This window comes from Grammomys surdaster, unplaced genomic scaffold (assembly GCF_004785775.1).
Source record: "Grammomys surdaster isolate TR1022 unplaced genomic scaffold, NIH_TR_1.0 133, whole genome shotgun sequence".
Taxonomy (NCBI): Eukaryota; Metazoa; Chordata; class Mammalia; order Rodentia; family Muridae; genus Grammomys; species Grammomys surdaster.
The window spans coordinates 302,236-316,812 of NW_021604591.1; the positions used below are offsets into that span (position 1 = coordinate 302,236).

A 14,577-nucleotide genomic window follows, 5' to 3' on the forward strand; every position below is an offset into this window, starting at 1 on the left:
CCTTTTAAATTGGATATGTTGACATTGTACTATAATAGGTCTCGAATAAGCTCTCATTTAAAAAATCGCGATGCTCAAGGACTTGCGTTTACAGAGTGAGCTTTCCTGTAGGTGCCAGTGGAGCACAGTTTGTGGCCTCGGAGAGGCCTGCTCTGCATGGAGTGTTTACCTCTGGGATGGAAGGGACGGCCTCGGGTTCAGCCTTACTCTCTATGCACCGGGTCACTCGGTGCGAGTGTGGTATAGGGGAGTCGGCTGTTTTCCCCCAATCCCTGGAGTGGGAGCTAGGTGCCACCATCTGCTGAGGACCCCAGCTAGGCCTGAAGTTCTCCCCGGAGACAGTGGGCAACAGGTCGGCGGCCAGTGGGCGGGGGCCCGCCCTGCCCTCCTGCCTTGTAGCCAATCAGCGGCCCGGGAGTGGGCCGCTGCTTGGGCAGAGCGGTGACGTCATCGTAGCCGGGAGGTTTCCGAGGATTAGGCCAATGAAGCGCGGGCGCAGCGGCATTCCCTATACTGTATTTGCCCAATACCAGCAGAGCCCAAGGGGGCCCGGCTGTCGGCGTGGAGCCAATGGGAGGCAGGCAGAAGCACGAGGCGGAGTTGCGAGTCCTGTAGCCAATGGGACTTTGGGGGCGGAGCCCGGGCCTTGTCAAGCCCGGCCAACCGGCGGGAGAAGCGAGCTCCTGGGGCGGGGCCGCAGGCACTTCCCCAATCGCGGAGGGGCGGGGGCGGGCCGGGCCGCGGGCGGCCCAATGAGGCACGCCGCCGCCGCGGGCCTGTCAAGGGACGGGGCCGGGGGCGGGCGGCGGCGAGTCGGGATAAACACTCGGCGGTGGCGGCTGGGCTCCGGGCTCTGTGCTGTCCCATCGCTGCCCCTCCTGGCTGGCCAGCGCGGCGGCTCCTCGGTGTTCCCAGCCGGCGGTCCGCGGGCACGGAGAGGCGGCCCGCCGGGTGCAGGATGGCGACAGCCGTCGGGATGAACATCCAGCTGCTGCTGGAGGCGGCCGACTACCTGGAGCGGCGGGAGAGAGGTGCACGGCGGGCTGCGGGCCGGGCGGGCGGCCGCTGGGGTGGTTGGGGCGCGGGCCGGCCGCGAGCGCCAACCCCCGGGCCCGCGCCCCAAAAGCCGAGCGCGGGGGGCGGCGAGCAGCTGGAACCTTCCACACCTGCTCCGAACCGAGGGCGTCCACGCCAGGAAAGAGCAGGCATTGTTCTCAGAATTCCGCCTGCCTGCGCCCGCCCAGTGTCCCGGACTCCGACAGACAGACGGACGCGGGGACAGGGTGTCAGATGCTCTGGGCCCACTTATTAACGGGACCCCTCGGTTTTTTAGAAGCTGAACATGGGTATGCCTCCATGTTGCCATACAGTAGCAAGGACAGAGATGCCTTCAAACGGAGGAACAAGCCCAAGAAGAACAGCACCAGTAGCAGGTAACTGTTCAATGTTCCCCTTCTCTGTAACTAAAACGACCAAGACTGATTGTTAGTTGACTTACAGGATTCTAGCCCTACAGATACATAGAGGGTTCAGTAATCCCCACATGGTGCCAAGCAGCCCTTCTTTTTAAGTTGAGGAAACTGAGGAGAAAAGTAGGAATGTTTTACATTTCATTATGACTTTTTAAAGCAAAATTAATTCTACTTTTTACCCTCTGAACAAAACAAAGCTCTGTGGAAGCTCCACTCGGGGACGAGCAGCAGGGTCACTACTTTTGCCTGCCTTACAAGTGACAGAGTTTCCACGTTTCCTTTCATTCAAAACGTGGCATGTTATCAGTTGATTTTGCTTGTTATAGAGATTTTATAAAGGAAGTATCTGGCCTGACACAGGTGGTAGAAATTTATATTTAAAATGTACATTAAATGCAGTAGTTGTCTAATAACCCAATCGTGACCTCTCTTCCTGATGGCTGAGCAGAGTGATTGAGGTTAGAACCCACTTCTGGGAGAAGATGCATGTTACATTAAGATGCCAGCAGTTGCAGCCTTTTCCTGGTAGCCTCACAGATTACCTTATAGTTCTCAAAAGCTGTGAATTTCATCACAGTGTTTAGTTAATGGCTGGGAACTCACAGTCTCTAGTCCACAATAACATTTCATCTCTGTTACTCTACCTATGTCCCCCTCCTTACTCTTAAAATACTAGTTGTATCTGGGCATGATGGTGCACAGCTTTGATCCCAACTCTCAGGAGCACTCAGGCAGGTGGATCTCTGTGAGTTAGAAGCCAGCTTGGTCTACCTAGGGAATTCCATATCAGCCAAGGCGACACAGTGAGACCCTGTCTCAGAAAACAAAAGCAACATCACTAACGAGTTGGTAGCACTCTGCATATCTAGGGCTATTCAATTATGTCTTTCATGCCTATCAGCTAAAATAATTGACATTTTCATCAATTTAGAATCCTAATCCCTCCCCCTCATGAATAACTTCCCACAAGCACTATATGTATAGCCTCTGTGGTTTAATACAGACCACTAAACCCCAGGAAGTTTCCACTCACGCCTGAAATTCACCCACCTTGTCCTTGGTTCACCCGTTCCTAGTCCTTAGTGTTGAGATCACAGAACTGAGCAGCACACTTGGCCACACTCCTGACTAAGGCACCGGAAGGGTGGACCTGACCTGGTAATTACCTGGTGGGTTTTCCTTGTCCTCTCATCTAGCACAGCCTGGTGGTGGTAGTCAGCCGCACTGCACAGGGCACTGGAGCCTTAGAGGAGGAGCGTGAGCACACTGACATGAGTCAGACAGCGGCATCAGAAAGGGCTCTGCTGCCTTTGTAACAGAAGGACTTCAAAGGCTTGGTGGTTATCTGTTGTCTCTGTATTAGTGTATCCCACTTTTGCAATTATTACTACCACTCCTGAGCTGGGAGGAATTGTCCGCTTTACCAGTCTTAGGCTCTAATACCTTAACACTAGTTTTTCCTACTTTGTAGGAAGGTTGCTGTGGGTGCTGAGGAATGAGGAGTAGAAAGGCATTGCTGAAGTGACTTAGTCCCAGAAGATGATTAAGAAATCCTGAGAGCTAAAAATGCTAAGCCAAGTACTAGAGTCCTTCTCTTGTGTTTAGCCTACAGCACTCCTGAAAGTGGCTCTAGTACCTGAGTTTTGGAAAAGCTGTAAGCCCTTCTGTTAAGAGACTTGCTTTCCATTCTTAGAGACAGGTCTGTCGAAGCTGCTCATGTACTTCCCTACCAGTGAATGGCTGTGATGCAGGCAGTGCTGTAGGGTCCCTCGCAGTCTAGGATTAAAGTCTGAGCAGGTAATTTTATGTAGGCATGATCGCTTGCTTCCATGGCTGCTGGCACATCCCTCACCTGAGGAGGAGAGTGCCATCAGAGAGTAGTTGCGTGTCAGTTACAGTCATCCTTCTGCCCAGGGCCACGAGATCATAAATGTGAAATGAGAAGGCCAGGGAGAAACTCCTAGTTCACAGAACTCTTGAAAAAGTAACATGTTCATATTCAGGTTAAAATATTATGTTCTTTGCTTGTGGAGTCTAAGGGAATACGTTGCTTTGAACAAATAAAAATAAGATTCACCCATAATATCAAACTTCTTGGGAACAGAAATGCAGTTTGTTTTAAAACTGCTTGGAAAGATAGAGTAAAGAAAGAGAAAGAAAGAAAGAGAGAGAGAGAGAGAGAGAGAGAGAGAGAGAAAGGAAGGAAGGAAGGAAGGAAGGAAGGGAGGGAGAGAGAGAGAGAGAGAGAAAGAAAGAAAGAAAGAAAGAAAGAAAGAAAGAAAGAAAGAAAGAGAAAGAAAGAGTGTACTGAATGTCAGTTGCTTTGGAATTATCCAGATAATGACTGGATTGAAAGATAGGATCTTTCTTTCGGTTTTTAAGATCATTTAGTTAATATTTAGAATTGAAATGGAGAGTTTGTTTTTCTTGGTTTTGTTTGCTGTTGTTTTTAAAGAAAAACAGCTCGGGGCACAAGCTGTACCCCAGTGGTAAAGTGCCTGTCTAGCATGTATGAGGCCCTGGATTCAATCCCCATGCTAAAGAAAGAAAACCAGGTGAAAGTGTTGCGCATTGCCCATGGCTACCCCCTAACTCTTGGGTTCCATCGACCTTCCTGCCTCAGCTTAAGTACTTGGAACTGTGTACACATGTCTCAGTCTGTGCTATTTTTCAGAAGTATATTTTGTTAACGTGTGTGAAACAAGCTGTGCCACTGATGTGAAAGAGGAAGTCGGGAACTTGGTCACTGCACTGTTTTATAAGGAGTGCCTGTGACGCCGGCCTGACGTGAGGAGCCTTTTTAACATGCTGCATTTGACTGAGTTATTGTTTTATTGGGGTTTGCTGCTCTAGAGTAAGATTGACCTTATTGGCCACCCAGAGTTAGCGAGTCCTCGGGGATTGCATGGAACATGGTTTGACACAGGAAGGTATCTGCGTTCTCCCATGCCTTAATTAAAACCTCAGTGCTCACCCTTCAGTGGGGCTGGCTGCTTCTTATTAATGACTAACTCAGTTTCAGCAAGCCTCGAAAGCACACTTCACTTACACCTACTAGATGACCGTCCCCTTTAAAAGGCACCACATGTTCAACACTTTTAAGAAATCAATAAAACCTGTAATTTCTAAAACTTGAGTTAAAAATTGGAAAGAGTTAACGCTCCCTACAGGATTGTAGATAAAGTTTGTCTTGGAGATTCGGCATTTTTAAAATACAGATAAAAATCACCAGTTTGTCTTTCTGTAGCTCTTCAAAGAATCCAGAAAGTGTTGGTAGGAGTACCCTGGTGCTCCTTCTCCCCCCAGCTGTCTGCATCAGGGATGGTGCCTCTGTAGTTAAGCAGGAAAATCTTAACCACTTTTATCCATTAGACTTGGAACTTAGAATTCTCAGCTAAAGATAAAATATCACATGTTTAAAGCCATATGTTTGATTCGTCCCTGCCTTGCCATGAAGGGTGTAAACCGGAAGACTGACGAAGAGCCTAGTGAACCAAAGACTAGTTTGGAGGTCCTAGAGACAAAGCTTAAAGCCAGCACTATTTCTCATGTGTCTTTTCTCATGGACAGAGCAATCTCCAGGGCCTCATAGAAGAAAAGGTTGTCTTTATTACATTTTGTTTATGTGTGTGTGTGTGGGTGCATTGATCCGTGCTTCTTTACTAGATTATTGGCAAGTATTTGTATTCCCATTTAGCAGAGGGGTTAACCAAGGACGAGATAGTGCAATTATTTCATTTACAATACCAGAGAGGCCAAAGCTGGACTTTTTTCATCACAACTCCTGCTTTTACCAGACTGCTGCCTTCGTGTTGAATTTGCAAACCCCTGCTTTACCTCACTGCAGTAAGGCAGCAGCATCTTTCTGGAGGTTGTGCATGAGGCATTTAATTCAGGGGGCTGAATTGGGGGGCACAATTTATCTTAACAGTTAAAATAGGAGGTTGTAACCACACAGCATCATGTATTAGTATATGCTGCTCCTAGGAGGTAGGATGGGGTTATGATGCCACCCCCATGACTTGACAGATAACCTAGACAAAGCTTCATGGTGTTATGCAACTCCAGTGCACATCACACTGTACAAGTGTGTTTTGTAAGTGACCCTCTTCCTCTTTACAAAAGGCTGCATGCCTCTTAATAAGTCACTGGAGTTCCTTAAATTATATTTTTTTATATTTATTTTATTTTTTAATGAATATGAGTGTTTTGCATGCATGTATGTCATGTGCATCTTATATATAGCTGGTGCCCACAGAGATTAGAAGAAAGGGTCAGATCCTCTGGAAAATTGGAGTTACAGACAGTTGTGAGCTGCTGTGTAGGTAATAGGGATAGAACCCTGGTTCTCTGAAAGAACACCAAATGCCCTTAATCACTGAGCCATCTCTCCAGCCCTTGAACTATATTTTAAACACTTATCTGACTCCCCAAGTAGACTCCTTTAGAAAAACCCAGGGAACCCCTATCCCCTATCCCCCAACCCTGCCCCTGCTTATCTACCTTCTCCTATCAACTTTGTGGAAAAAAGTTAAAATGGGGGTTAGGGAGATAGCTCTGTAGGTAATGTGCTTACAGCACAATCATGAGTCCCCAACATTTATGTAAAACTCAGACATGGGAGCACACATCTCTGACCCAGCACAGTGGCTATAGAAACAGATCTCTGGGGCTCTCTAACCACCAGTCTAGCCAAACAGAGCTTGAGGTTCATTGAGAAGCCTCTATCTCAGAAAATAAGATGAAAAACACACTCACACACACATACACATGCACACATATGGATGCATATTCACACAGAAGTTCAGTTTGGTTGGTGTTGAAGTCACTTTTGTTTTTTGAGAGTCTCACTAAGTCTAGCTGTCCTGGAACTCACTATGTAGACCAGTCTGGACTTGAACTCTCAAAAGTTCACCTGCTTCTATCTCCCGAGTGCTGGGATTAACAGTGACAGCCCAACTTGAAATCACTGTTTAAGACAAGAATAATTAAAGAAAGAAAAAAAAGACAATTGATTATTTTTGAAAGACAAAAGTAATCGTATTTTCTTGCTCCTCTTTCAGATCAACTCACAATGAGATGGAGAAGAACAGGTGAGTGGGGTACCTTGGAGGAGGTGCTCTGGGAATCTGGGGGGACCTTGGAGGAGGTGCTCTGGGAATCTGGGGGGACCTTGGAGGAGGTGCTCTGGGAGTCTGGGGGGACTTTGGAGGAGGTGCTCTGGGAATTTCACCCATATTTCTCATCACATTTTCAATCCTTCCACCCCCACCCCCGTTCCCAATGGAGAGCCCTGAGTTGGGAGTTCACTCAAAGCCTCTAACCAGTGGTGGCCATGATGAAGCACTGGCAGATGAAGCACTTGCTTCCCCTCCCCCACGCACTCCTAGGGAATACCTTCTGGTGACTCCCACAGACAATGAAGTGTGCACACTTGGGTTCTCTCTGCAGCACTGCTTTAGTCACATGTATATGAATATGCACCGTGTGTGCACATACATGCACACCTGCAGTTACCGCATGAATGAGGAGTCTTAGTCCAGGCGGCTGTGCATGTGGAACATAGAGAGGATGGCGAGCAGAGGTCCACGTACTGTCTGTGCCTGGAACCCTGTGCCTCACCTTGCCCCAGCACAACCGACTCTCCTGGACTGCTGCTGCTCCTGAACAGAAACCTTTAGTTTCCAGATCAACTTGTCTGCCCTTCAGTAGCACTGCCTAGAAGTTCTCAGCTCTGCTGCACTTGAGACTCACCAGCAAAACTTTTAGTAATTTTTAAAAATATCTTGGATGCATTATACATAATATATGTGTGTTTTCTGGGGCAGAGTTTATTTCTACTGAGTCTATAAAATAAAATGTTAATGGGAAAAATGTACATGTACAAAGGTAAGTCAAGTGCAGCGAAGTCCTGTGTGCCCGCCCTGTCTCCTTATGACCAGCGCTGTGCCAGGTCCCTACGCTCCAGTCACAACTGTCCTTCTCCATGAAGGATTTAAAGCTAATCTCCCAGCTTCAGTAAAGATACTTTTTTGGTTGGTTGGTTGGTTGGTTGGCTGGTTGGTTGGTTGGTTGGTTTGTCCGCTTGTTGGTTGGTTGGTTGGTTTGGGTTTTGTGTTTTGGTTTTTTGAAGCAGTGTTTCTGTGTAGCCCTAGCTGCTCTAGAACTTGCTCTGTAGACCAGGCTGGCCTTGAACTTACATAGATCTGCCTACTTCTGCCTCCAGAGGGATTAAAGGCATATGCAGCTACAGACGGGTGTAAAGACTTCTTTAAAGGAAAAAAAGAAGCCAAAAAGCAAACATAAGTACAGGCCTCTATGATGCTGTAATTCTTTGAGGAGCTTTAAAACAAACAGTGCCTCAGCCCTCGTGTAGCGACTTAGACTCACTAGCTCTGGGCTGAGGCTCTGCACTAGAATTCTTCAGAAGCTCTCTAGGTGACTCTCACGTAGCTGGATTGAGACCATGGAATTGCTTCATTGTGTCCCCTGAGCATTCATGCTCTTGAGATGCAGGCCACCCACCCACATGGGAGGAGTCCTGTAGAAACAGGAAGGTCTACTGTGATGATGGCCCTGATTCCCCCAAACCCTCTTAAAGGACCCTGACTCTGAAGGTTGGGTCGGTATTGGGTTTTAAGTTTCACCCAAGAAAAGACAGACCAGACCCTTACCAGGCAGGCAGAAACTGGGAAGAAAATCAAGCCAACAGCTCTGTTCCCTTGCAGGATTTCCAGTGAGTGTGACATTTGGGCCTTCTCGCCTGTTCAATGCTCCATGACTGTGGCTTGCTGTTAAAGTCAGAGTTACCTTTATGCTTTTGGGGTTTACACATCAGTAACTAGGAATTCAGAATGTTCTTTGGGTAGAAGATGATAGTTATGGCCTCCTTTCTTCATTTTTAGAGTCTCTCCTGTGTCTACCTCAAGTTCTTCTTTCAGACCTTTTATGTAGGCATTTATTTGTATTATCCAGTTTCAGCCCTTTAGGCCAGGGCTTCGTGGTGGAGTGCATGCCTGGCATGCACCACAGTCTTGGGTTCCATCCCAGCACTGCAAAGGAAAAACAGATTGCATCCTTTGAGCAAAGACTCCCAGGTCTTCCATTATTTTATGCCTTTTTCCTCTCTGAGAATGCTACACAGTTCATATGTTGAGAGAGGGGGGTCGTCTGTGTGTCTGTGCATACAAGAGTACATGGGTAGTTGTTGTTGTTTTAAGTAGTTCAGGGATGTTTAGTTTTTGCTTACTGTGGCCCAAGACCTGAACACTGTGTTGGATACTAGACAAATTTACAGTTGAGTGTGAAACCAACCAGACCCATGCCACAGAAGTGACAAATCTGTCTAATGAAAAGGGCTCAGAAATCCCTTGTTACTCCATAAAAGGCTGCTGCTGTGGCATGCAAAGGGCCATGGAGATGGAGTTCCAGAAGGTGGCTTGCAGTCATCGCTGGCAGCATAGACCACAGACTGCTCCCATCTTCCCTTCGTCTAGCTTGAGACGGTAATTGTTTCTGCTTTCCTGCTTCCTGGTCCTTTTGGAATTGGGTCTTGCAGAGTCCTAACAAGTCTTTGCCTGGTTTAGAGTCTGTGGTCTGAAAGGGAAGGAAGTAAGGCCTCCATCGCTTAATTTAGCCAGACCTTGCTTACTGCAGTTCAGAGGAAGAGGATACACTTTTTTGCCCCTTCCCTGTCTTCCTGTTGGCCTGCTTAGTTTAGGAAATTCTTGAGTTGGGGTTCAGTAGCTACTCTTGTAGAAGCTACCTGGCTTTTGTAGCTGGCTCTTAAGAAAACCACACCACCGGCCTCTAGTACACTTGAGCCTCTTCCCCCCCCCCCCCCCCCCCTTTTTTAAGACAGAGTTACACACATCCCAGGCTGGCTTCATACTTCCTGTATAGCCCAGGATGACCTTGAATTTCTGATCCTCCTGCTGGGGTGCTGAGATTACAGGAGTACATTGCCACGCCCAGTTTATGCCATGCTGGGCTCAAACCCAGCAGTCACCCAACTTGAGTTAAATGTTCCTCACTCCACGTAGCCACATATAAAAAGATTGTGAGGGCTCTCAAAATAAAAGCAACCCAAAAAGAAATTCTAAGGTGGGATTTCCCCGCTTTTTGCAGAGTTGAATACGCTTGGGTTTCTGTGGCACCTTAGACATTGAGAACAAGCCTTAACTCCAGTTTGGGGAGTCTACAAGAAGAAAGCAAGATGTGTAGAATGGAGACAGGGTTTGTTGAGCACCTACAGCTCCACAGGATCAAGGACATGCATACATAGCACATCTGTCATGTGACTGTCCAGGCTATCATTTGCCTTCAGGAAGCCAATATTCTCACTGATGGCTGCTGCCCTGTGTGTACTTAACTCCTGCTCACACCCAAGGCTTTTGTTGTTGTCTTGTTTTATAGACTTTTTTGTTTTAATGTATATGTATGGGTATTTTACCTGCATGTGTGTGTATGTGCACCACATGTGTGCCCGGTTCCTGCAGAGTTCAGAAGACGATGTCAGATCCCTGGAACTGGAATTAGATGGTTGTGTTGAGGTACCGCATAAATGCTGGAACTGAACTGGGCCCTCTTAAAAGAGCACCCAGTACTCCACCACTGAGCTTTCTCTCCAGTCCTCGTGGCCACAGTTTTTCTTTTGTTTGTTTGTTTGTTGTTTTTGTTTTGTTTTGTTGGTTTTTCGAGACAGGGTTTCTCTGTGTAGCCCTGGCTGTCCTGGAACTCACTCTGTAGACCAGGCTAGCCTCGAACTCTTGAACTCAGAAATGCGCCTGCCTCTGCCTCCCAAGTGCTGGGATTAAAGACGTGCGCCACCACCGCCTGGCTGTGGCCACAGTTTTTAAAGACCATTTTTCTTTCCTTTTTTGAGACAGAGCTTCACTACTGTATAGTCCAGGATGTCCTAAAATTATATAGCCCAGACTGGCCTTGAAGTTGAGTGGCTTCCTACTTCAGCCTTTGTATATTGGGACTGTGGTTACTTGTCACAGAGCCCAGTTCTGAAATATTTTTAATCAGTCCTCCAATTCCTCATCTCCCAAATTCTTAAGATTTCAAAAGTTATAACTGCAATTCCAATAAAATTACCTTTAAGAATAATTTGAAGCCAGGCAGTGATGGAGTATACCATTAATCCCAGCATTTAAGAAGCAGAGACAGGTAGAAATCTGAGTTTGAAGCCAGCCTAGTCTACAGAGTGAGTTCTAGGACATATGTTAATAAGCTACGAGGTCTTTCTATCCAGGACCTGGTGTGTTTCTTAGTTTACTTAGACCTCTTTTCTGTCTAAGCAAAGCAAAGCTTTGTCGCATTTCCCATAAAACTTACATATTTCTTTCAAAACGTGTGCAGGGTTTGTACAGGTTTTTTTGGATGCTGTTGGTTCCTGTAGTTAACAGGTTGATGATCTTTGGAACACGGAAATCTTTTCTATTTCTTGTTGTGTGCCATGTGTTGGTTCTGCTCTCTCTTGTCTGAGAACTACTTTGGTGTAAGAGCATTTCAGGAAGCCCTGTAGTCATGGAGGTGCTAACCCACTAACCGTGGTGAATGGGCCAGGAGTCAGTTCCACAGCAGACACCCATGTTTTCTGGGATGCTACAGGTGTGGGATTTGCCAGATTCAGTATCTTCTAACCTCGTGACTAAAGGGTTGTATATGTGCTCTGTGGAAATTCAAAGCCTTGATCTGTGCTATATTTTCATTTGTCCAAAAGGATTTCAGTGGTGTCTGGCCTGGCATGCGAAACCTTTCCAGTAGTTTCCCCAGAGAATTTTCTGATGATTGTAGGTCCCTAGAACTGTTTTCCTGGGTTTCTGACTTTTCAAATGGTCAGACTCTTTCTATCAGAAGGGTCAGGCATAGAGTGTACGAGACCTGGGCATGGTGTGTACTGGGCCAGGGTGTGGTGTGCACTGGGCCAGGGTGTGGTGTGCACTGGGCTTGGGTGTGGTGTACATCAGGCCTGAGTGTGGTGTGCACTGGGCCAGGGTGTTTTGTACACAGGGCACAGGCGTGCTGTGCACTGGACCTGGGTGTGGTTTGCACTGGGCCTGAGTGAGTATGGTGTACACTGGCTACTCTCACTATTTCTATGCACCCTTGACCTCATTCAAAGAGGTCATCCATCCACCATAGGCATTGGTGTGCAGATGTAGGCTCTGCTGACAGTGTGCTGAAGTCCAGGGCCATTAGAACTATCCTCCACACTTAACCTATGGAGTATATGCCATCTGCCTTTGGAGTCTGGGGGAAGAGACCTATGTTGTTTGCTTATCCAACTTCCAGCCCCTCAGCCTGGGGCTCTGAGGGCACCTCTGACTTCATTGCCAGAATTAGTAGTCACAGAGTGAGATAAACCTAGCAGGTACTCATTAGAATATATTTTGTATTAAAATCAAACCCTGGAAAGGAAACACTAAGAGGGCACAACTACGTATTTGTTATTTTTGTAAGCATTCATGTCTTCTGCATGGAGCTGAGGCCCAGTTGTTTCTGTGCCACTGGATATGTGCGCCATCTTTGTTTCTACAAAGATCTGTCCACATGGTGATGAGGATTCTTCCAGGGCTTCAGTCACATTAGGGATGCATCACTACATCATTTGATCAAGACACCACTGTAGAAGAGAAGGAGGAAATGTACCATCTCCTAAAGCATGGCTTCCAGTCCTCACCTGGACGGTCTGTTTAATTCACAGGCTTTGTTCTCAACACAAAACCAGTTGAGACCTTTACTCACTCTCAAGAAGGCTTTGATTCCTTGGTAAGACTTGGTTCTTCTGACCTCCAACTGTACAGCCTATGTGTACCTAGTGATCTGGAAAGGGTCTGTACTATTTAAATAAGCCTGTGCACACAGCATGGTAGAAGAGAAAATACTGAAGGCCTACCCTCTCCTTTTTGGATAGAAATCACAGGTACCTTCTAATGAAAAAAAAAAAAGTGCTAAGTAAGGTGAAGTGCATCCTGCTTTATTGAAGGAGCCTGAGCACCCACAGGTGCCACAGCCTTAAGCACTCCATCAACCTGGACAGGCACAGCATGCTCTGTGGGGTCCAGTGCTTGAGGGGAAACAGAAAACTTGGTGTCTTTTTATTTTTAGTAGTGAACTAGGCACATAGAAAGTTTAGTGTATGTGTGACCCAGTTAGAGAGGGAAGCAGATTATCAGGCCACATGCAGGGAGCTTTGGAGGGCCTGTGGGTGAACGAGAGGGCAAAGGGAACCCATTCAGGAACATTGGGTGGGACCAATTTTAAATGTCTCTGAGGCAGGGACTCACTCTTCTCCAGCATCACCCCAGTATCCAGGAGGAAAGAAGTACTATAGTCCCCTAAGAAACTCTTAAGGGAATAAAGGGTGGAAGAATTAACCATTTGCCACATGGTGTCCACCCTTTGGCCAGCAAGTGCTCAGCATGTTGTAGGATTCATATTTAAACATTAGACCCTACAAAAGATAAAGGTATTAACAAACACACAGGAACTTGACAGTTTCTAAGTCCAGAAGCCCGGTGGGCACTGGGGTCTGGAGCTCCCGCCTGCAGTGTTAGTCTTCACACTGACGTTGTTCCTGGGTAGAGAGATCACTAGCTTGTGAGCACCGCTAGCCCTGGGCTCATTTCTCTCTCACTTGGCAATTTGGTTTTCCATCCTTCATGCCTGAGAAAAGTTGAGCAAAACTAACAGTACCGCCGCTCTCTCACCAGCCAGGCGGTGGTGGTGCACGCTTTTAATCCCAGCACTTGGGAGGCAGAGACAGGCGGATTTCTGAGTTCGAGGCCAGCCTGGTCTACAGAGTGAGTTCCAGGACAGCCAGGGCTTCACAGAGAAACCCTGTCTCGAAAACCAAAAAAAAAAAAAAAAAAAAAAAAAAAAAAAAACAAAAAAAAACTAACAGTACCACAGCATGTGAGCATGTTTTACATTTAGACCTTTAATCTAATTGGGTTTTAATTTGTTGGGTTTGTTTTGATGGTGGCTTCCCACTCCCAGGCCAGGTCCTACATACGCATCCAGGATCTGCAGCACTGTGTTTTGTCTGCTGAATTCAGCTCTCAGCTGAGCATCTGTTCTGCTCTCTTGACATGTGCTGCAATGCCAGTGCTGTCTTTAATCACCACAGCTTTCTAACTGTTCAGTGTCTGCTGCGAGCTCCTCCTCCTTTTCCAAAATGCTGGCCGTCTCACACGTGATCTTGTAGATGAAGTTTAGGCAAATTTTCCAACATTAAAAGAAAACTGTTGGGATTTTGTTTTTGTGGACTTGTATTAAATTTGAAACATGCTGGCATTCTTGCTTTGAAGGGTCATCGCCAGGAATGTGCAGATTTTTTCCATTCACTTAGATTTTCCTGTCCTTCAGCAATATTTGATAGTTTTCTTCCCATCAGTCTTTCCCAAGTTGTTTTAATTTCATTCCTAACTATGGTACCGTTTCTCCTGCTTTAGGAGGAGATGTGAGCTCTCCGAGTGTATGTGGCTGTACATCGAGGTCTGAGTCCACCTTTTGCTTTGTGAAGGCCTTGGGGGGCGGGGAGAGCGCTTCAGAATGCCAGAGCCTGTAGCCTGGAAAGTGAGGCACATGCCTCCCTCCTGACCTGGATCCTGCTGCCACATGAGACACATGACCTCAGAGGGACCTCGTTACCCTTGCTAGCTTATAAATGCTTTGTTCATATCTTCCTTCCACATAAGCGATATCTGTATTTCCACAGAAGGCTTAGCTTGTTTACTAGATCTTTCAAGGACAGAAGCTGTCCATTCTCTCTGAGTGTTTTATTGGTCACCCCTGCCTTGTGAGGACCCTGAACTTGCTGGTGCTTGAGAAGAAGACTGAAGCAGTGTGTCCATATCTGCTAGCCTTGTGTAAGGATACAAAGTGTCAGACCCTCTCCTCTCTGTCCCACATTCTGCAGATAAGGAAACTGAGACCATGGAATTTGGAAGCTTGTTCAAAGTCACATGGGAATTAAGTGGTACAGCAACCTCCACCCTGCCCACTCCACTAATGTTGAGTTGGTTTTTGGTTTGGTTTGGTTTGGTTTGGTTTGGTTTGGTTTGGTTTGGTTTGGTTTGGTTTGGTTTGGTTT

At 46.8% G+C, this 14,577-nt stretch overlaps 1 protein-coding gene across 1 annotated transcript in view; it reads left to right on the top strand.

Moving 5' to 3' along the window:
- The first annotated feature begins 813 nt into the window (after positions 1 to 813).
- Positions 814 to 14,577, top strand: part of Mxd1 (MAX dimerization protein 1) — a 20,467-nt gene continuing 6,703 nt past the window's right edge. Inside the window, exons 1-3 of the mRNA XM_028762422.1 lie at positions 814 to 1,031; positions 1,334 to 1,433; positions 6,536 to 6,565. Coding sequence (XP_028618255.1) covers positions 959 to 1,031; positions 1,334 to 1,433; positions 6,536 to 6,565 — 203 coding nt within the window. The 5' untranslated portion in view covers positions 814 to 958. The remainder of the gene's footprint in view (positions 1,032 to 1,333; positions 1,434 to 6,535; positions 6,566 to 14,577) is intronic.